This window comes from Anguilla anguilla, chromosome 2 (genome assembly GCF_013347855.1).
Source record: "Anguilla anguilla isolate fAngAng1 chromosome 2, fAngAng1.pri, whole genome shotgun sequence".
Lineage (NCBI taxonomy): Eukaryota > Metazoa > Chordata > Actinopteri > Anguilliformes > Anguillidae > Anguilla > Anguilla anguilla.
The window spans coordinates 9,191,320-9,215,158 of record NC_049202.1 but is presented as its reverse complement, the minus strand read 5'-3'; the positions used below and the strand labels follow the sequence as shown (position 1 = coordinate 9,215,158).

At 45.9% G+C, this 23,839-nt stretch overlaps 1 protein-coding gene across 1 annotated transcript; it reads right to left on the bottom strand.

The window, feature by feature from the left end:
• Nucleotides 1-522: 522 nt before the first annotated feature.
• Nucleotides 523-23,262, bottom strand: LOC118221487 (adenylosuccinate synthetase isozyme 2). The gene is made up of 13 exons (XM_035406610.1): nt 23,018-23,262; nt 12,807-12,909; nt 10,835-10,903; nt 10,161-10,211; nt 8,946-9,012; nt 7,318-7,425; nt 6,665-6,746; nt 6,129-6,255; nt 5,564-5,718; nt 4,208-4,332; nt 3,907-4,004; nt 3,381-3,530; nt 523-3,028 (listed from the first exon to the last, which is right to left on the bottom strand). Exons 1-13 carry the CDS (start codon nt 23,192-23,194, stop codon nt 2,976-2,978), a joined length of 1,365 nt encoding a protein of 454 aa, XP_035262501.1. The 5' UTR covers nt 23,195-23,262; the 3' UTR covers nt 523-2,975.
• Nucleotides 23,263-23,839: the final 577 nt, after the last annotated feature.

Genomic DNA, 23,839 nt, shown 5'->3' with positions numbered 1-23,839 from the left:
CCACATACTTTTGGCCACGTAGTGCTTCTGGTAAGGTAAATGCGTATGGCGCTGCAGCTGAATCCATACGTGCTAGAACAAAGATCTATCTTTCCTTGAGGGCTAGAAAGCGTGAGGAACACACACACACACCAGAATTAAAGTGTGTACATGAGCATGTATAACCAGCATCCATCATTGATGATACTCTGACCTAAGCTTTCATTATCCTTTTTTTCACTTTTGACTGCATTCATTGTGTAAGGCTTAAGAAATTACACATGGTCCATATGTATAAATATGCTGTCAATAAAAATCAACATCTGCACCCCTGGAGTCTTTTTGGATAAAGTTCAACCTTTTCTCTTCACAAATATAAAGAAAAAATTTAGAACACTGCAGAACCAAAGCAGAATAACTCATCCGTAACCCGGTGAAAAAGCAGCAAATTGATCAATATACAAAATACAGAATGGTAGGAATTATGTCTTCTATGCCAGAGTATTGCCTATAATAAATAACAAATACACCAATGATTACCAGTTTCATATAGACAAGTACTTTTATGCAAACGTCATGCAATATACGCAAAAATGAGTATAAAACCGCCATTTAACCATTTAATTATGTAAAATGTCATATATTTTGACAGACGTTACAGAGTAAAATATCTTAGCGATGTCTCCGCTTACACACATCCACACGGGGACAGCCGGTGAAGAAGGGCCATTCTAGAAACAGGTTTATCCGGCTGCTGTTAACCGTTTTCATTTTTTTGGTTTCTCGTGATGTCGCATAACAGAACACAGACCGATGCTGAACGTGCTGGATCGGCTCCACTGATTTCTGAAGTCACAGTCTCTGGAAGAATATCCAGAGACACTGGCAGCCAAATGCAGGACGATACACCGTTTCAGAAGCTAGGCCAGGCAATCAGCAATCAATGCAACTCCGGCACCGCAGTTCAGTCTAACTTCATAACACATTCAGAATCTGCAAATCAAGAGAATCGAGATGCGTGGCGTTTTATTTAAACTACATCCAACGCCAAATCTTCCACAGAGCCTCCAGTCTTTCGCTAGAGCACAAAACCATCGCATCTTAAGCTACGCATTTGTTCCGATTAGTTTTTGATTAAAAGAAAAAAAAAAAAAAAAACATTCTGAAGAAAAGTACAGTGGTCTTTATTAAACAAACTCCACACTGAAATTAAATATGTACTTCAATATATTAAAAACAGCTCTGTTTCTTTGGAAATTGTAACATTAGACTCCTTATGAATCTGCATATTTAAAAAAGGACAGCTCCATTCTATAGTTCAACATGTTGTACTGTATGTTTAGTTCTTACAATCAATAGCCAGAGGAGGCTGACGTGCAAAGTTTACTGTAAATGAAGGGTGGGAGACCCAAAGCTCTGGAAGGCCACATCCGTTTCAGGATTTCTTCCAACTTCTGCTCTTAATTAAATAATTAGCTCGTTTGCACTGAACTGACATTTTTAGCTTTCAAATGACAGCTGAAGGATTGTTCTTCCGTCCCTTTATTAAACGTTTTACAGTAGTTTAATAGTAGGAGTAATCTGCCAGTGATGATGCTAGCTAAAGAGTTCATTCAACCAGACATAAAGAACTGGCGAGAAATGAATGTGGTATGAAGTCCACAGAGAGGAGGCCAGGTCTCTACACCAGCTCAGATTTTAACGAAAATATCTGATAGGTAATTCATCTCATTTCTACCTTGTAATGGCATCCATGGGGAAAAAATCAGCTCACAGGCCAGTAGTATTTTCCACTCCAGAACGTTATGCGCTCACACGGTTTGTCCAAAAGAAGTATTTTAACCGTTGTGAAATTTAATTTCGAAATATTAACTGTCACTGAACTGGCTTGAACCAGAGCAGCCAGAGGTGTTCAGGTGTGTTCAGATGCACCTGTCAGTCACCATTGCTGATACAGACACACACAACATTGGGACCCGTAAACCTGGACCTTTGGCCCACCTCTGAATGAAAATACAATCACTTCCATCGACGCGTGTGGACATTAAATTATGAAAGACAAAAGTCACAGGATCACGCAATCACTGGACACATGGCTGAATGATACTGTGTTTCTCCTGGGATAACAGACTTCTCCTAGGACACTGTCATGGATTTATTAAAGGACAATAGATTTCCCCACGGATAATGGACTTCTGTTTGATTATAAATTATTGCTACAGTAGTTGTATATGTCCTGCTCTTCAGTAGTTTTAAGAACACATTCTGACCTCTTTAAACGCAGGGCTGTTTGCTTCCCTGACTTTAGACTTAGGACCACAAAGACATTTCCCCCCTTTCCTGGTTTCCACAGGCTATGTAACAGGCAAATGTGAGAGAGAGAGAGACAGTGACAGAGAGAGAGGCAGAGAGACAGATAAAAAGAGAGGTTAGCCAGTCCAACAGAAACAAATTAAAAGATTTTTTCTTAACACCACCGGACCGTTGTCAGCAACAGCGGCACCCTCCCATAATTCCCGTGGAGTGGAAGAGAGTCAGTCAGACAAGGCAGAGTATGAATGACAGGCATTCTCAGAACAGCTAAGGCAAACAACGCATGTACACTTAAAACAGCTGCGGGGACGTCAGACACAGACGAAAAGCCCAGAGACAGGGGAACCGGAGAAAAGTGGGAGGGGTTTCATTTTGACACTGCGCTACCGATTGGTCCTTTTCCTGGAAGAATAAAGAAGGAGGATATATACACGTGCGTGGTGGGTGGGTGGGCGGGCGGGGCTAGAGGTGGGCGTGGTTGCTGTGGGGACATGCCCCCTGGTTGGTGCACTGTTGTGCTGCTGCCCTGGAGATTGAGGGGGGGGGTCCCGCACTGAGAAACGTCGACATGCAGCGTTGTCCTTTTTGTGGTAACCCCGGAGCCCTGACCCTTGACCTCTAGGGGGACAGGAAGCTGTGGAATCTCAGGGGGCGGGGTTACGCCGTGCTGGGCTGTGTGGTCCTCAGAAGAGCTGGATCATGGACTCCCGTGATTTACCCACGCCGATCCACTTCACTGGGAGAAGAGAGAGAGAGAGAAAAACAGGCTCTCATCCACCACAGCACAGGCACTCTCACTCACAGCGGTACAGAAAGAACACCAGCCTGCCAGGACATGATTTGTGTGAAAAGATTGGCTGAACAAGTTGTCTGGGCAGCATATTTTCATTTAGAAATGCTTCAACTCTCACAGCCAATCTTGAACTTAAGCATTAACTTAACTGCTAACTTAAGTGCTAACTTCATTAAGCGTTAGCTTAAGCGCTAACTTAAGTGCTAACTTCATTAAGCGTTAACTTAAGTGCTCACTTAAGCACATGCAGCCAACGCTGAAGCACCAGCACCATTCCTGAGTTAAAATGCCTCACCAGGCACTTGCAGGTGCTCCTCGATGTAGCGGACAAACTTCTGCGCCTGTTCCGGAAGCTCCTGGAAGGTGCGGACAGAGGAGGTGTCCATGTTCCAGCCGGGCAGGGTCTCGTACTGCACTTCCACCTTCTGCAAGGCCTCCTGATTCGCTACCAGGACGAAGGAGGAGGAAGACGAGGAGGCGTGAGGAGAGAGAGGAAGGAGAGAAAAGGGGAGGGAGGACAGAAAGAGAGAAAGAGGGCAGCAAGAGGTTTTTCTAAATACTATATAAAGTCAGTCTCTGGCTCTGTGCTGACACTAAATTTATAGCTGGCACAAGATTTGATACCAGCTTAAACGTTCACACTTTTCAGTTTTTGGTATTCGGTACTGGGCACAGCAGAGATCTGCTTGAAAAGCCCGAAACTTCACCACCAGTAATGCAATTTGGATCAGAGCCAGAACATGCAACATGAATATTTTTATCTAGACAAGTACCAAAGCAAAGATTTCACACCAAAACGCTGAACAGGAGCTCCACCTTACCTGGGAAATGAGGTATCTGTTCATTGTTGACCTTGTAGGCCACGCCCACTTTAATTTCTGGAAACACATCCAGGATGTCCAGCTTAGTAAGGGCTAAACTGCAATACAGCAGCCGAGAAAGAGAAAGAGAAAGAGAAAGAGAGAAAGATATTCAGCCATAAGAGAGAGATATTCATCGGCCATAGCCCCACCTCTCTTCCTCTATTAAAATAACCCCACATACTACTGCCCCCCCCCAGTGGTGGAACGAGCTCCCCGCCGCGTCTCTGTGCATTTCCCGCCGCCAGGTCATGTGACTCACGCGGTGAAGCCGTTGATCATGTGGGCGTATTTGAGGAGCACCAGGTCCAGCCAGCCGCACCGCCTCTTCCGGCCGGTGGTCACGCCCACCTCCCGCCCCCTGTTCTGGAGGAGCTCCCCGATTTCCTGTGGGAGGACGGAGAAAAAAACGTCAGACAGAGAACTTCAGACTTCCTGAATTTTCTGTCTCTGACAAAAATAACACTACGCAGAGGAAGCTCTGCTCTGTTTCAGATAAGAAGCAATGGGCGTTTTTTTTAACACAAGCACCTTACGCAGCATATACACTATATGGCCAAAAGTATGTGGACACCTCTTCTAATTAGCGGGTTCAGCTACTTCAGCCACATCCTTTGCTAACAGGCGCACAAAATCAAGCACACAGCCATGCAATCTCCATTGACAAACACCGTACTCAGATGGGCTGTACACTGGGCTGGACTTTCACCGTAGTACTGTCACTGTCACTGCTCAGTGCTGAAGCGCGTAGCACGTACAAATTACTGTCTGCTCTCGGCTACAACACTCACTTCTGCGTTCCAGACTGCCTCTGGAAGCAACATCAGCACAACTCCGCATTAATGCCGATGGATTTCGGAACAAGACGTTCAACAAGCATATACTGGTGTGATGTTTGGGTGTCCACATACTTTTGGCCGTGTATTGTATTTTTTGCGTGAAATTCATGTTCCTGTTCAATTTTCAAGGCCACCCAAAATGATGCTTTACCACCAGGGGGCGCCAGATAGAGCTGTCTGAGTACCTGACCCTCCTGGCTGTCTAAACCAAATGTCTTTTGAGGCTTATTAATATGCGGCAGCAGAAATTCATGGCGAGGAAGCCGGGGGAACGCAGCCAAGCGCAAGCAGTGATTCAGACTTATTTACACCCCGCGGCAGCGGAGCTCACGGAGAGTCTGCACAGCGTCTAATTAGGACCAATCAACGGAATGGATCTGCTCCGACCGCGATCGCATCCAGGGGAGACATCTGATTAAACGGATGGGTCTGCGGGGACGGGCAGGTCTGTTCCTGGAGGGCTGGTGCGTTTGCAGGTTTCCTTTCCACCAATTAGCCACGGTTCAATCAGCTAATTAGCCGCATGCAGCAACAAACAGCTCATCCCTGGACTGGATCACTGTAAATTGGTTGCAGGTTCACGTCCCGAGTGGGGCACTGCCAATGTACTATTCTACACCCTCCCCCCCGCCAAAACAAGGAACTTAAACTGATATCTGTCTTTAGAAATTCAACAGGAGCTCTGGATGAGGGGCATCTTCCAATAAAAATGATGCAAAACAAGTAATAACTATCCTATTATACATTTTGAATGACGGATGAAAAGCGGTCTCTCTCACATTGCTCTGCTCGGTGGGGAAGGCCCCGATGCCCACGCGGGTGGTGTAGGCTTTGACCACTCCGTACACCTCGCCCACGTTCTGGGGCGGCATGCCCAGCCCGGTGCAGACTCCGCCCACCGTGCAGTTCGATGAGGTCACAAAGGGGTAGGTCCCTGAGGAGAGAGAGCACAGGGGCTGCTGGGAAGGGAATGACGTAACGCTAAAGGAGGACGTAAACCAGGCCTCCATAACTCAGCCGTGTAGTCAGGAGGAAAGGGCGTGAATGATAAGGGCACGTTACATGCTGCACTTTTAACCCAGTAAGGTCTGAGGTCACAAATACGTGATTACAACGTTCTTAACCGAACATTCTAACGCTGATGTTACAATCACTGCTGGTTATTTAAAACAACAGAGTTCTAGAACACTGACTTGATGCATGCATGTGCAGTCTGCAGCTGTAAGCTCAGGACTTTCACACAAGGTCAGATTACATAAATTCGGGGACCATTTAAATAAGGGGGGTTGGGGTCAGGACAGGGGGGTGGGGGGGGGGGTTAGGAACAGGACGGGGGAAACTCACCAAAGTCAATGTCCAGCAGGGCGGCGTTAGCTCCCTCTACTAGAATCTTCTTGGGAGGTCCATGCAGGGCCTCATACAGGAAATACACACCATCCCTGACCATCGGCTTTATCCTCTCAACATAGACCTGCGCACACACACAAGCATACACACACAGACACACAAACATAAATACAAAACACACACACACTTTTTCATAAACTAATGCAGCAGGACAGTATAATTATGTGGGTTACTAAATTTGCCACATCTAATTATCACATAATTTCTCCAAGTTTGATGGAACTTGTGAGCGCTGGATAATTCCGCTTGTGCTCAAAATTCTTTTCCATAACTACACACTCTTTATGTGGAATCACTGATCGCAATAGCTGTCCGGAGCATGGAGCACATTCTGAAATTTCATGGAGTACTGTGACCTGGAGCTCGTCCTTCAGTTTACAGTAATTACATCATGGCTAAATCAATAACACTTAGTATTCCTCTTCGATACCCTGATCAGTTTTGGATAGATCAGCTGGGAGGTGAAGACCCACCTTTAGCCTTTCCAGCTCGCCGTCAATGTCGATCTCCAGTTTTGGGTACATGGTCTTGTACTGCAGGGCTAATACTTTAAATCTGAGTGAAGAGACAAAAGTTAAAACTGACCAAAAAAGGGCCTGGAATCAATAACTGCTACGTGGTTCATCCTGAACCCTCCAAGGTGTGAGATCACAAATGTGTCACTAGAATGTTCTTAACTGGACATTCTAATGCTGATGTAACAATCACTACTGGTAACTGAAAGCAATGGGAGTTCTAGAACACTTTGAATGTTGGACAAAAGTTCCAAAAAAAACCTCCCCTTCAAAGGTTTAACTGTAACGCTCAGATTTCCCCTTGTCTGAAAGTCAAGAGATAATATAAGGAGGGCTGCCCGCTCTCTTTAAAATAAAAAAGGAAAGCAATGTTCCTTTAGTTTCCCCACTGATGTGACTGAAAATGCATCAAATTTATTTTTGCAGATTCAAATGTAATGACCCCCCCTACACACACACACCCTGGTTACACATCTGCTGCTACACATCCCTGAGACAAAGGCAAACCAAAAGAGAAACAACAAAACAGAACAACTGTTCAACAGGAAGAGCAGGACATTCAACAGGAAGTTCTCTTACAGGGTTCCGGATCAGTATGGGAATTCCGTTACCTTTCGGAAAACTCTTGGAAATCAGCCAGGAGGTCACATATCCGCAGTCCGCTGCGGGCCGCTTTGGCCGAATATACCGGGCCGATTCCCTTCTTCGTCGTGCCCAAGCTGGGTGGGGCATAGGTTAAAAACAAAAAAAGGGGAGAAAAACTACATTACCCACAGGTCATATGGTTTGCCTTTGAACAGTGCTTTTAGTCTGAATTTAGACTTTACCACAACAAAAACATATCAACTTCGCCACAACAAAAATAGTTATGTTAAGTTCAATTAAGTTCACTCAAGGATACAGGCCAAACCCGTTTAGCACCTGACAATCATTCCTGGAATGAGCTTCTCTCACTAGCAAACTGCCTAGCCACATCCTGCTAGCCACCGGCTGCTAGCTCTTGGCAGCGAGAGACACACCTCTCTTCAGAACAATGCTAGCTCTCCGGGAGCGCTCTAGGTGGCACAGTGATAACAATCTGAAATCCAAACGGGGCATTCACTCGTGGTCTAATTTAACCATAAAAACACAGGTCACTATATTTGGGCTACAAACCCTGCCAAATCACACAACAGACTATAGCAAAAATTTCACTTTCATATTCATAAGCACACCTGTATCCTTCTATATTAATTATGGCACTCCTGAACTAATGCACTCATTACATTACTTTGTATTGCATTAAATACAGAAGAGGTTATACAGTAAGTTCTGAGTAAGAAATACTTCCTCCTCCTTGTTTTTATTTAGCCAATTTCATGATTCACACTGACATACAATTTCCCAGCAGAGGTAACAGCACTGAAGATGGCCATCCCCAAACCTCCCTGACGTTAAACTCCAATGCTAACAGAGCAGGAAAACATGAATCACGCAGGCGGCTGATCCCATGGGAAGCCCGTTCTCCCCCGCAGCTCAAAGATTCCGGCCGGATTCGTCCAGCCTCCCGAGCTCCATTCAGACCGAGGAGAGAGGGGCGAATCAGCCCCCGCAATCTCCCAAACCTTTCCGACTCCGCACCCAGGAGGAATGACAGCAATGTGGCCCGTGCCACGCCCACACGCGGGTATCCCAGAGATCAGCGCTCTAGTCAGGCCGCGGGGGTTTTGGGAGGGGACCTCAGCCTGACTCTGCCCTTCAGGGGTGAACCTACCCTGATCTACCTTTTATTGGCTCCGGGGGCTAAAGAGGCCAGGGTGAGGGAGGACAGCAGAGGAGAGTGTGTGTGTGTGTGTGTGTGCGTGCGCGCGCGTGTGTATGTATGTGTGTGTGTGTGTGTGTCTGTATGTGTGTGCGTGTGTGTGCGTGCGTGTGCGTGTGTGTCTGTGTATGTGTGTGTGTGTGCGTGTTGCATACGTGTGTATGTATGCGTGTGTATGTGTGAATGTGTGTGTGTGTGTATATATGTATGGTGTGTGTGTGTGTGCGTGCGTGTGCATGTGTAAGTGTGTGTGTATGTGTGATTGTGTGTGTGTGTGTGAGTGTGTGAGTGTATGTATGGTGAGTGTGTGTGTGTGTGTGTGTGTGTGCGTGCGTGTGTATGTGTGTGTGTGTGAGTAAGTGAGTATATGTATGGTGAGTGTGTGTGTGTGTGTGTGTGTGTGTGAGTGGGGACAGCGATGCGCAGAGCCAGTCTTACTTCTTCCCGGCCTGCTGTTGCCTCTCCTGCTCCTGAGCCCCATCGACGGCCTGGTGGAAATCAAACACTGCGGAGGGAGGAAGAGGATGAGAGGAGCGGTGAGGAAGATGAACCGCTGGCGGTGTAGCATAAGAGTCAGGGAGCTGGGCTTGTATAACTCAGAGACTGCGGGTTTGACTCCCAGGAGGGGCACAGCTCTTGTTCCCATGATCCAAGCATTTGGCCTAAATGCTCAGCTCTATACAAGTCTGTAAGCTGTATTAGTCATTCTCATACGAGCGTCTGTTACGGGCCTCAGCATTAACGGAAGTATGTAAATTTCAGAGAGAGGCCCAAACCCTCCAACCACAGAGCCCCCATCCCCGTTCCAGAAGAGTGAGCCAGACCCCTGGTTTTCAGGACAAGAGTTCCCCGTGCGCTGAGTCAGGTCTCCAGGGCAACGCCCCTCAAACCCCAAACATTGGCGCTGAACCAACACAGAAGGTTCATTCTCCATTTGCTTAAAGTTTAAACACCATTTAAGGAGCTCCCGCATCACCACTGTGACACCGAAGGGTTCGACTCACAGAAAGAAACACAATCGACCATGAACCCTATGGGCTACAACTGGGGGAAAATTTATTACATACATTAATGCTGCAGTGATTAAATAAATAATATATTTTGGTTTGGACTTACCAAACACATTAGCATGCAAATGAGCAAAGATGGCTTCAAATCCATCCATTTACTTTTGCGGAAAGTAAATCAAGCGAAAGTAAATTAAGCTGCTGGCGTTTAGTGATTTATTTCTGAGGGACGCGTGCAAAGTTCTCACAGTCATACTCCTCAGCTACACCCAGAACCATGAAGAACCAGCAGCAGCTCTGGGAAAAGAGCCCTGTCCTGTCCCTGTTGCTTTTGTGTGTGCACTGTGCTGCCCTGCTGGAGATCAGTTACCTTTTCCGTATTAAATATCACCCCCTTTGTGTGAGTGTGATTTGTGCGTGGCATTTATACAGTACGTTAGCCTTTTGTTAAGTACCTGGTAGAGTGACAAACACACACACACACACCCACATAAGCACACACAGACACAGACACACGCACACACATGGACACACGTGCACACACACACGCACACACACACACATGCATGCAGCCAGGCACCCACACACACACACACACTTGCGCACACACACACACACCCACACACACACGCACACACACACGTACCGATGTGCGCCCGGTCAGAGATGATCAGCCTGCTCTCCCAGCCCTCCAGACCTGTGGGCACAGAGGAAACACAGCTGATAAGCCCCGCCTCCCGGCTCAGCCCGGCTCCGTACGATTGGCCGCAGTCCTGCGCACACCCTCCAGCACCACCTCCTGATTGGTCAGGCTGGTGCTGACGGCATACCGCCAAAATCTTTGCCCTCTCGGGGGGCGCAGTTCCATGTCTATGGAAGTTCCCAGAAAGTGGGTTTTTGCCCCTGCTTTATATCTTCGGGGAAAGGAGGGTTTTATGTCCACCAAACTTTGCACTCTTACAGACAATGGCCTGGTTCATGTATTACAAAAGGAATTTTGTGACCCAGTCATTAAATTATATCACAAAAAAACAAGAGAGTTGATGGCTTACACCCCCCCCCCCCCCCCAATTTCAAAAACTCATCGGATCTACACGAATCACACAAATGACCTATTTTGGATTTCGGCGAATTTTGCCGAAAAGCGACTAGTTTGCAGGTATGCTGCAGGCCATGCCTGCTTCTTAGACAAATTTAATGAGCAAAAAAGTTTCAAAACAAAGTCTGGTAAAAAGAAAAAAAAACTGTTTCCACGGGCAGCAGCAAAACAGCACCAAACAAGGGACAAGTCTGAACAACATCCTGGGCCGTTGGACCCACCTTTCCCCTTGGATACGTTCTTCGCGGCCTCCTCGAAAAGGCCCGGCAAATGAATCACCACCCCGTTGCCTGCAGGAATTTAAAAACACAGAAAGAACAAAAAAGCCACGTCAGCCTCCGCTTCTCGTCACGTCGCAGTTCGCGAGTCGGTCTCACACAGACATGAGTCTGAGGAGGACTCTTCACCTGCAAATTCACAGCTGGACCCGCAGGCACCCATTTGACCAGCAGGGGTCACTGTAACCCGTAAACCCCCCTTTCCTGGGGTGAGACCACAGCCAACTGCACCGTGCAGAGCTGCCGGTTACGGTCAGCACGGTCCCAATTCAGGACCAGACCGCGGGGCCCGTCCCCACCCCCCTGGATAGGCGCCTTAACACAGCATGAGCCACCCAGCAGCCCTAACAGGGACGCGGTCTTACCAAAGAAGGGAAAAGAGCGCGACAAACAGAATGCAAGGACAGTGAGAAAGCACTGTGCTCTCAGCTTTCACAGTGACATCACATCCCTCTCTCCTGATACACACGGATCATCACATTCAGCTGCAGGCGTCCTTCGTCTGAGAACAGCTATTGTAAACGCCTGTAAATCATTTTTTAACGAAGGGCATTGAGATTCAGATTAATTGTCAGAAAGAATGGCAGTGGTTGCTTAGCACAGCAGAAGACATCGACGCAACCCAAACACCATAAATAGGCCTGCATTTCCACTAGTAGAAATATATTGCAGGGTGTAGGCCATGAATCTGCTGAAGATAACCCCATTAGGACCCGGAGTCCATCTTGTGCGGCTGCTGCTGGTTCCTTCTGCAGCCTCAGACAGACATTAAACGCATAAATAAGCAAAGTAAAATGAGATTATTGGGTCATCCCGAGCTCAGCTCCTGCGTTCACTCTCTTTCCTCCAGCTGAACTCATATGCATACCTGGAGCGCAGCAATACTGCACTATTTATTTTAAGCGACACATTGGGGCCAAGGTTTCACATATTTTATGCCTCTCTTATATTGCGACTCTCACAATGGTGGTACCAGTAAGAACTTGCAACTTCAGGAATTTTTTGGGGTGAGGTTAACACCTTGTTTCTACTGATTTTCAAACATAAAAACACAATTGATGTGTTTCAAAAGACAAGATGCGGTGGAAGCAGGGGTTCTCAGCTCTGGTCCGATAGAGCTGCAGGTTCGGCTGCTTTTTGTTGTTTGACAGAATTTAAAGTAGTCAGTTACACTTTTTTTCTTAAAGGAGAGCAAACCTTCTATTTGTTCTGTGGCTGTATTCTGACAGGGAGAAAGCAGAGAGGGTAACAGGCAAAGAAGGGGCCGCAGCTGAGAGGGTGCCATGAAGGGGCTCGAACCCGTGCCCACGCGGTGCGAGGGGGACATCACATAGGGTCGAGAGTCAGCTGCCCCACGCACTGCACCAGACGCCTCACCGCACTTCAATTTCACAGTAAAACAGAAAACAGCATTCCAAACATGTATCTGCATGGGACAGGAGTCACTCCACATTTTCTGAATGCTTTTTATACCTCTGTGCTGCCTATTAAACAACATACGGCCTCCACCGTGTCATTACAGTTTACAGACTCCCGAGTTTCTCTGGGAGACATTTTTTTATTCCGTGATAAAATGCTCGCTGCAGTGTATTCTCAGAGGAAGACATTGTTTAAACCTATCTGTACTCTACCTGTTAGTTAAATGTGCTTATGGCTGCAAGGCTCTGCATGTCGCAGGTCACTAAGTGACCAGGGAAAGGAGTCCTGTAGTACATGACTGTCCCATCTGCGGAGTGGCTCTCTTGACAATGGGCTGTATCTCTTGGCTCAAGTGCATCACTGCTGTTTCTGTCTTTGTGCTTTATTGTATTTTAGCCCCCCCCCCACACAGGGCCCCAGGATGAGGTTGGAGGGTCCCCCCGCGGGGGACGGAAAGATCCCGAAAGGCGTCCCGGAAATGCCACCGGACACTCACCGATGAAGGCGGTGACATTGGGGTTGATGATCCCGCTGGGGAGGAGGTGGAAGTCGTACTCCACCGCGTCCACCACGACGGTGTGCCCGGCGTTATTCCCCCCCTGGAGAGAGACACACACACGGGAGGGGTACATTACTGCCCCCCTCGGGGGGTGAGACACACACAGGAGGGGAACATTGGCTGCTGATTTTACGGTGAAAAAAGCTGGGGTATTTCGATAACCAATATAAAGAAATCCCACACCTGTGTATTCCCATCCCCAAAAGACAGACATCACGTGTCACCAGCTGCATACCTGTCCACATGGCACATGTGCACTTCATGCAGAATGCCGGGTCAACCTTAATTCAACCTGGAGATTGCTCCGTCGTCATGCCGATGGCTGGGCCATTGTTTGCAGCCTAATATTGACACCCACCCCTGAAAACCCGTTGAGGTCCTGTCTGCTAATTACTAAGGGTGTCGTCGTCAAGGCTATTCACTCAAAGGAATGCGATCCCACTGAAGAGAAAAGCGTGAAAATCACAGCCGAGCTGCCATGGAAACGCGGCACCCAAACAGAAATCTGGCCACCTGATTAGCTGAAGAACGTGTCACACAGGATGGGGGGGGGGGGGGGGGGGCTGACTACAGGTCACAACAGATAAAGGGGAGGGGCCAACTATATCCACAAAACACCAGTGACTAACAGGGTGTTTTCCCTGATGAAGTGATTATCCATCAATCAATTCCTTTGAAAAAAAGAGGATAACGAAAAAATGTATGGGTGTGGATACGCTCTTTCAACACCCCCTGGAACGCACAGTACTCTCAACCCTGCAGTAAGTTTACTTCGTTCATGACCAGGGTGCCTCTGAAAAGTAGGTTTTTTGGAATGCTTTCTCAAAATTCTAAGTCAGTGTTCTAGAACTCCATTTCTATCAACTACCGGAAGATTTTCTTACATCAGTATAAGCCTGTTCGTTTAAGAACATTATAAACACATACCTTAAAGACTTGAAGTAGGACTCAGGTATATACAGCCCTTCAAAATACACCATCAGCTTCCTCTAAGGATTTATCATCTCATTTGGACGGCTAGAAATGTTTTCCAATCTTAGATATCTAAGCCTATTTCTACAAACATTGCAAACATTGGATGAGCTTTTTAAATGATTGAAATTAAGTAACTCTACTGCATTCAGACAATCTCAGAGACAATACACTGTTACTGCCCAAAGGAACACAAAGACCTTGACCTTGAACGTAAGTCTTAAACTCCAAGTCTTGTCTTTATAAGTAACAACCATTAGACTGTGCAAATGTTTAAAGACCTGAGGAAATCTTTAAACTACCATGTGTTTAACTTATCAACTTATCAGAATGAGCTAAATTCTCAGCTTGCTTTTTCTTGTCTGACCTTCCTTACAGAGCAATGATCTGATTCACCATTGACTGCAGTTACAGCTCTTTCCTACAATGAAATAACAGCTCAGTTCACATTATCATGTGCATTCATTGAACAAAAATCACCAGTTTGCAACGCCTTCTGCAATTTCACCAATCACAGAGGAGAGAAATAAATGCATAAAACAGAACAGGAGATAAAATTCAAGGCTGTCTCTGGCCAGTTTTGGTTTTGCAGTTCTGGAGATTTGTATCTACTACACTTACACAATTGTCCACTTCATCTATGAGGAAAATGTTTGGCTTAAACACAGTTTTTAACTTGTGCCCAGGATCCTGTCCTACTTACACACAAAAAGCAGGACACGAGCAGCTCAAAAAAACACTCTGATACTGCTTTCTACCCCATGCCTGAATCTCAGCCCAAACACACTGCTACTGCTGTCCTCTCTGACTGAAGCTGTCCTTAGGAGCACTGCACTGGTTTTATAGCACGTGGTAGTTTTGGCACCAAAGCCCAAGCATCCTCGCTATTCCAACCAGCTCTCAAAAGCATGCACATCGTCAGAACAGGGCACGCAGTCCTATGACTGTAACAGCATTCCCAGTGTCAGATCAGGGCATACAGTCCTATGACTGTAACAATATTCCCAATGTCAGAACAGGGCATACAGTCCTATGACTGTAACAGCATTCCCAGTGTCAGAACAGGGCATACAGTCCTATGACTGTAACAGCATTCCCAGTGTCAGAACAGGGCATACAGTCCTATGACTGTAAAAATATTCCCAGTGTCAGAACAGGGCATACAGTCCTATGACTGTAACAATATTTCCAGTGTCAGAACAGGGCATACAGTCCTATGACTGTAACAATATTCCCAATGTCAGAACAGGGCATACAGTCCTATGACTGTAACAATATTCCCAGTGTCAGAACAGGGCATACAGTCCTATGACTGTAACAATATTCCCAATGTCAGAACAGGGCATACAGTCCTATGACTGTAAAAATATTCCCAGTGTCAGAACAGGGCATACAGTCCTATGACTGTAACAATATTTCCAGTGTCAGAACAGGGCATACAGTCCATAAATAAGAGCATTCCCAGGACCGGAATAAGGCATACAGTCTACATGTCCAAATGCCCCGGTGTTTATCCCACCCAACAGCAGCCCACAAGAAGACAAACGCACACAATACTGGATCTGAGAGCTGTCAATTCAGTGCAGACGCTCTCAACAAACACCCCGGTCAGTCGACGCGCTTGCAAAACTCGTTTACGCCCCTGAGGCAAAAGCGGAGAAAGGAAATCCTCAGTTCAGGTTACTGTAAACAATTCACAGACATAAAAGGACAAACTCACTGTAATCGAAATAAGGGAGACACTGAGTCTTAAGGGGAAAAACCTCCATCAACGAAAGTCCCCCAGACGGCAGTGAGCTCCAGCGAACGGTTAAGCAGAGATGATGTGTTCCTGACTGAGGCCCCCAGGCCAGACTCTGACAGCCACGGCTACGCAGGAGCTGGTGCAGCCCACAGGAACTGCTTCTGCAGCCACCAGGAACCACTCCTGCACCCCTCAGGAACTGCTTCTGCAGCCCACAGGAACCAGGAACTGCTTCTGCAGCCCTGAGGAACCAGGAACTGCTTCTGCAGCCCTAAGGAACCAGGAACTGCTTCTGCAGCCCTGAAGAACTGTTTCTGTAGCCCTGAGGAACCACTTCTGCAGTCCTAAGGAACTGCTTCTGCAGCCCTGAGGAACCAAGAACTGCTTCTGCAGCCCCGAGGAACCGCTTCTGCAGTCCTAAGGAACCAGGAACTGCTTCTGCAGCCCTGAGGAACCAGGAACTGCTTCTGCAGCCCTGAGGAACCGCTTCTGCAGCGCACAGGAACTGCTCCTGTAGCCCGGAGGAAGCTCTCCTGCAGGAAATCCACACTTACGCTGGAACGCAGGAAAAGGGCCCCGACTGCCCCGCACCGCCAAAGGCCGGCGGGCGCGCGGCCAACCCGCTCTGCTGATGAACAGCCTGCCTCTCTCACTGACACAAACAACAGAGGACCACCCCAAACGCCCAGGCTCTCTTACGCGAGAGCCGCTGAACAGGCAAAGGGCCAGCGTCCGCCAGTCAGGCTGACACTGCCCCACTTGACCTGGTGGGGAATGCTTTGTGAGCAGCCTGTGCAGGCAGTCCCCCCCTGTCCAGAGGGGGGCGCCGATGAGCGAGGAGACGCAATCACGTCTCAAAACCCGTGCCGCAAAATCTCAGACCAACACTGCAGAACTCGTCATCTACAGCTCAGCTCATAATCTGGAGCCTAGACTCGCGCATGCGGGCGACAGAGAGAGGTCTTCAGAAAGTGAGCAGCAACCGAAGAACCAAAGAACTGGAATAATGAATTATGGGTAAACTGCCGTCACAGACCCGAAAGACATCGGTAAAACCCGGTGGGGATTTCAAATCCATTTCAACGTGGAAGCCAACGCGCTCAGCGATCAGCAGTGCTCACTTACTGATGAACATTTCGGGGAAGTGATTAGGATCCAACATTATTGTAGAACTGAATTCCCGTCTCAGAATCCATCAATCCTGAATCAGTTAAAATGATTTGTTAGATTAATTGTCACAGCCCTCATTGTGTTACCTAAAAGAGTTGGTGTAAAGGGAAGGAACAGCCTTAGATTTAGAATATCCCCAGTGTGTCTTCATGTTCTCACACCCATGGGGTCATTTCAGGACAGCGCTGCCATTTCGAAACACGGCCATTACGGGAATTCATATGAAAGCCAGAATGACTCATCTTAGACAAAAGGGAACCAGGGCGTGCGTTCCCAAATTAGCCCGAGAAACGGCCGCTGAGCACATCAGCACACAAATTCAGAGCCAAGAAACCAGGTGAGCTCAATTAAACATGCAATCAAACACTGATCAGCCGAGCGCGGAGTATCCACGAAGAGCAGCGCACCCTGCAGATCTCCAGCACCAGGGACACAGTCCCCAGATCTACAGTGCTGCGAAAGGAAATCATTGTGTGGTTAGATGTGAAGATAAGAACTTACAGCATGGTTATCTTGTTCCCTCCCCCGCCCCCACAAGGCACCCCGTCTCATCTGCTCTGGGGCTCAGTCTGGCTGTACTTCATCTGGTGATTAATCCTGTGCTACGTTCGCCGAAAGGTACCAGTGTGCCAAATTACACCGGGGTCTACTGACCCCTGGGTGTGAGGCGAGCTCAGTCAGGGGGCTCACCCGCATTTTACCTTGTCCCCTAAATAATTTATGGCAACAAAGGCAGAACAAATCCACTTAGTGGGTCCCTCGCAAGGAGAAGCGTAGGTCTGAAGCTGGGATGAAAAGCAGGCTGCAGTCGAACACACACAACGGACGTTACCTGCAGCCGGGCCTGCAGTATCTTCTGCAGTGAAAACACCTGTGTGTGGTGTACGTGCAGATTGTCACGGTGTTTAGTACTGTTCAGGCTGTAGAGGGATCCTGTCACTCATGCTGATCTAGACCTGCGAACACCTGAGGTTCTATTTAGGGGTGGAGCCAAAGTCCACACCTCCAAGCTCTGCCCTTAAGGGGATCTTGCATACTATCAACAAGACCAGTTTGTGCTGTCTTTTAACATTCAATGCATTACAATATGAAAAAACTAAATCTACAGTTGAAGGGAAACTATGGCACCTATCCAGGAAAGGTTAGGAAAGTTCACCATCTCTCTGACTGCTCTTCTCACGGACTTCCTTGTTTTTTTAGGCGGGGTTTTGTCGATGGTGTGCATTTACATTTTTTGTGCCGGTTGTATACGTGATGAAGAGACAGACAGAGGATGGGACCATTTAGCAGGTTGGGTGGGTTCTGTGTGCTATCAAGCAGATCCGTGAGTCGTGTCCAAGACGGATGTGACAGACATAGGGGGAGTGGTCAGTGTGAAACGGATTTGCCACAAACAGGGGGAGTGGTCAGTGTGAAAAAGGACATGTCACAAACAGGGGGAGTGGTCAGTGTGAAAAAGGACATGTCACAAACAGGGGGAGTGGTCAGTGTGAAATGAATATGACGCACACACATGGGGAGTGCACTGACTCTCGGCTTGGAGCAGTGCCAGCCTATATACAGAAGGAAAAAACACATCCATTTGTGCATTAGTCATATCCATGCAGTTTCCCCTTAGAAATGCTCACACCATGGACACAGGTGGCCGGAAATAAACTGTGTTTGAGCTGAATAAAATTAAAGTAAGTGTAAATTTTAATTAAAATGCAGCAGACTTCAAAGTTTTTTTTCTATGAAATAAAAATTCTAGTGCTTGGTAGGATTTTTAAAATGCAAGGGTCAGAAATGTACTTGTTTTTTTTTGTTTTTTTAACTGAGCTAAAGGCAGGAATTCCCCCGGTAACGAAGGTGCACATTATGTTCAAAAATATGACCTGTACAAACCGCAGTAAAAATAAAGCCAATTAAACAAATAAATAACCAAAGGAAACAGTTTAAATAACTTTTTTCTTGGGGGGGGGAGGGGGGGGCTCTTTAAAGAAACAAAGACAGGATCAAATCAGCTCTGGTCTGCAAATCACAGAACTACACTCATTACCTGAAATCTGATTTTCTAATGAGCATGGAATGTGATTAAGACCAGTGACTGACCAGCCACCACATGATTAGAACATAACATGTAGAACAGGAGACCGCACCAATCCTGGCTCTTCCAAAATAACACGGTCCCTCCTTACTAGGGCAACTGACATTCCAGCCAATGCAAATACACCGGACCGCGCAAAGAAAAGCTACAATGCGTAAAAATCACAAGAACAATAGAATGCGTAATCGTGAAAGAAAAGCCCTCTCAGCACATCGACGCCTTTTCACCCCGGCTCAAGTGCATCTGGCAACGACATATCGTACCACCTGATATTTTTCATCTCCCTTTATGTGATTTGGCAAAGCAAAAAAAAAAAAAACTTTAAACATTATTTTAAAATCGTTTTTGAGATTAAGAATCTATGCGATTTTTTTGCTACTCAGTATTTCACAGTGAATGACTACATGTGAAACATGAAAAAAAAAAAAAAAAAAAAAAACATTTCATATTGTCCGAAAATAGGCTTCCATACATTGTTTCAGCTTACATTTCCTCCTCACGTTTAGAAGTACATGTCAGGACATCAGCTCTTGCCTGGACATAGTATAGGGTTTTCCTTTTAATATATATATATATATATATATTGCACCTCGAAAAGAAATACACAAATGCAGTGTGACTCTCCCTTCACTTATAAAGGTCAAACCTAAAGGTGAAAAACAAGTTGTGATTATCTGACAATGATCTGGACAGCACACCCCATATTTGGCACATTCCTAAAATGTATCATTTTATACTTGAACATGTTGCCTGATATTTTTCGGTCACATTTTCATCTCTATGTGCTTATAAAGACACTCTAACCACTGGTTAACTGCTCTTCTCTTGTTTTAATGCCGAGTTTGATATGGTAAATCATGCATGATATCATAGAACACTAGTCTAATGTCAAAGTCAAATCAATACTGCATTACGTACTATTGCACAGGGGGGCTGGAGAGACAGCCACAGAAGCTATGAGATTACTGGACCACTGCCAAAAGACGATCGCTCTTAAATATATGCACTCTGATTGGACGGGGGAAGCACTTTTATCCCACAGCACAGTCAATACAAAATACGGGTCAATATGAACTCTCTTTAAAACATTACAAAGATGGAAACAGCACTTCCACCGCACATCGGTTACTCTCACCAGGTTTTACAACCGGCACGTGAACGCAACGTGCGGAGTCAAACATAGTGGTGTACATGCCAAGATGCAAATGCCAGCTCGCAGGTCAGTGGAGAATGAGGTCTGGAAATGTTCTGTCAGATTTTAGTGCATCAGGGAGCTTGGACGTGTGATGACAGCCCAAACAATGTTTATATATTAATATTTGAATTTTGAAGAATATTCAAGCAGAGTGCTGGGGAGCTAATCGTTCTATTTGTCAGTCACGTGAGAAAGCATAACAACATGAAGAAATGAATTTGTTACTGAACCACCCAGTAGGATAACTTCCAAAACAAATATGAATCCAACTTCATAAATATGCTTGAGGAAATACTGTTAGAACGATTCTAGTGCTATATAAAAATATTTCTCAAACCACATACTTAGAGTCTCATTTGCATTTTAATCAGCATGCTTTCTTGACGCCCTAGGCAATACTAACAAATGATTCAACAAAAACATGACTTGTTTAGTCTGTAAGCAAGATGGCTCGCTTGAGACATGTTTGGGGGAAAAAATCCTACTAAATCCTATTCAAACCAGAATAGTACTTAATACTTTGCATAATTTTGCCGTTTTTGAAGGACAGAAAATCCATCAAGCTGGCACTCCCTCTCTCTGATGCAGTGCACTCACCTGCTGCTAGTAAAAGCTGGACCGGTTTAAACCGCTATGCACTAGGAGTGCCAATTCCTTCTCCGTAAGGTAATTATTCCTAATATAGACTCAAATCGAACAGGGGCAGTAGCTGAAATGTCTGGAACATGATTTCCGAAGAGCTGTCAACAGGAATTAAAAAGGCAACACAGAAATATATATTCAAAAAAGATTTTAGAGTAAAGTTCCCCTTTAAGACCTAGTTGCAGTGTGCTAGCAACTGTATGCAACACGCTTTAGCAGTGCTCTAAACCAGTTTCCACCCAATCCTCAATAACAGCTCGAGGTGCCCTTTCGATTTCAATCAAACATTAATGTCCCGTTGGGGGGTAACCTTTTATGCCCTTCCTCATTTAGACACTTTTGGTTTTCAACCACTTCCTGTGACCTTGTTTAACCGTTTCACAACAGCCTGTCCTCAGCAAAAGCAAAGTAGTCTGGCACCGTCAAATATTAAGCACAAAAACTACCAAGAATCTTAGCTACAGGTCACAGCTGGAAACATTGAAGGAGACCTGTGCATTCCCACTGAGATTAAACAAGTTACTGTTACATAACTAATCACAGTAACATAATATACAACATTTGGTCAACACTGGTCCCACACTTAGGGGGACCAACACCAAAATCTGATCAATGCTCAAGTTCTGACAATTTAACACAGCTCTTCGTGTTGTTACTGCCATGTGCAATGCAAGATACTGCTGATTGTTTGGCACAATGTAAACTACTTGATTGACGTTCAGACAATGATGATTATATAGCACATTGTTACATTCCAGTCTGCGTGTTGGTATGATGCCAGTTTGTTTTTCTTAAGGTTAACTGTTAGGTACCTACCTATGTTCTTTTTGGCAGTGCACTTTAACACCGTTAAATACTGGTTCACCTTAATACCTGTTTGTTGTACTGCAATTGCTTATTTTCTGTACCTACGTTATTGCTGTTATTGTGCCAACCTATTTTGGAACAATGGTACAAAACAAACGGCACAAAACAAATGTATCATATTACGAATAGTTTCATTTCAGTTTTACATCCCGGGTAAGAAATGAGAATGATCTCGTGCTGCTATATTATGTAATTAACCAGGCGTGCACTGTAACCGCAGACTGCTACTTACTACGAGTGCACCTGACGCCATCTCGAAGAAATCTCGGCACTCTGTCAAAAAAACTAACCAAATTAGCGTTTTATTGATCTCAATGCCCAGCCAGCTACGCACGCCCGTCTCTTAGCTACACTGCAAATGTTTTAGACCTGTTGCGGAGAAAACGAAATGCGGAACCTGGGCTCGGTGATGTGAAATAGGCTGCCCTGGTTTACTTAAATGGGTGCGTTTGTGTTTATTATTAATTCCTGGTGAGCAGCTCGCTTGCTACATGGAAAAAGAAACACAACAGACCAATATTCGTGCAATTAAAACATTTTAGAGTGCGTAATAAATTAATTTCCCTGTGTTATGTTAATAAATAGCCACTCTGGCTTATTAGCGTTAATGGTCACGGACACGAAGTCCCAGCTACGGGTTCCGCTCTCATTTCCCGACACAGCTAACGCTAGCGCCTACATGAGCTGGACCTTAGCTTATGTTTGAAAACAACTGTCCATTTAAACACTTTCAAGTAGCAAAGAAACAAGTATACTACACAGCCAAGCGCACTTATTTAACACGAGAGAGGATTGCTAAATAGCCAGTGAGAGCATGCACCTTAGCGAGCCAGAGACATCCAGGGTGAACGCCACTGGTCTCAAGGTGACATCGACTGCTAACTGGTTCTGCAAGGTAGCAGCGGCTGCTATAGCCGTCGTCACTCTCGTCAGTCAAGCAGTTTATTTTTCTTTTCGCATCTTGGCTATCTTATCCCCCTGTCAAAGCTGTTAAACAAAAATAAGGTAGCCAACTAACTCAGGCTATCCTGACTAAATAACTCAACGATAGGGCTCAGTATTGCCCTAAGAGAGCTCACGGTGACACAATTAACTATAGCGTGAGCTCGCTGGCTTAGCCTGGTCCTAGAACCGATTTCATTAAAACCGTTCAGATTCCCATAGTTATCTGCACTGCTAGCGTTATGTTACTATGGCATCAATGTGCTTAGCTACCGTTGGCTAATTAGCTAGCCAGTTTAGCTAGCTGGTTGTGTCCTCCCTAATTTAATATATAATAAGATAGTCAGCTGGTCAGGTTATATTTCAACTGGTCGTCTTGGCAGCAAACGCGTTGCATTGCTCCGCATCTATCCCCGTCGCTTATCCAAAGTTGTGTGGATCTTGTGGTCATTAGCAGCAGGATTTGCGTCCTACCCGGTAGCTGGGCAGCTAAAGTAACGTTAACGAGCTGCAATGTCTGTACTCCCTACCTGACATCTGCAGACGATGTCGGCGTCCTGTGCCAGCAAATCCACGACTTTCCCTTTACCTTCGTCACCCCACTGAGCTCCGAGCACCACTGTCACTTTATTCCCAACGCTGCGACAGCCCACTCGGGAGCCGGCCACGGCGCTTACGGCTCCGTTCTTCCCCTCGGCGGTGGACATGACTGTCTGTGGGTCTGTCTCTCCGCCGCTTGCCCTCCGCTGTCAGCCTGGCCCAGCTCTAGTTTATCCACGCCCCCTACGTTACTGACTGCGCATGCGCAGCACCAGTCGAATCACACCGTTGCTATTAAGATTATTTAGCTACCAAATAGATATGCTGTTGATAATAATAATAATAATAATAATAAGAAGAATAATAACAACAAAGCAACAAAACAACAACAACAATAGCAATAATAATCTGAATAACTATCATTATTATTATTATTATTATTATTATTATTATTTTGTCAGATATAGCTGCTATATATTTTCTGAAATGACTGATCTACACGTAAGTTTTCGTATGGTAGCTAAATAAGTACAAGTTATACTCATCTGCCAAGTTTAGCAATGTTTGGTTCGCCTACATCAACCTGTATTTAGGAATTTTGTGAGGGTTCAAAGAGGAGACACCTATCTTCTTCTGTTTTCCAACCCTGTCCCATTAAAAAAACATAAAAACATTTTGGAGGATGGCTCATCCTGTATCTAGACACAATTAAAGAAATTGCTCAGATAACTTGACACTTGCTCAATTTACAACTATTTCCTTTACGTTCATTACTTACTTATCCTCTCCATCCTAGATGGCACATAAGGCGT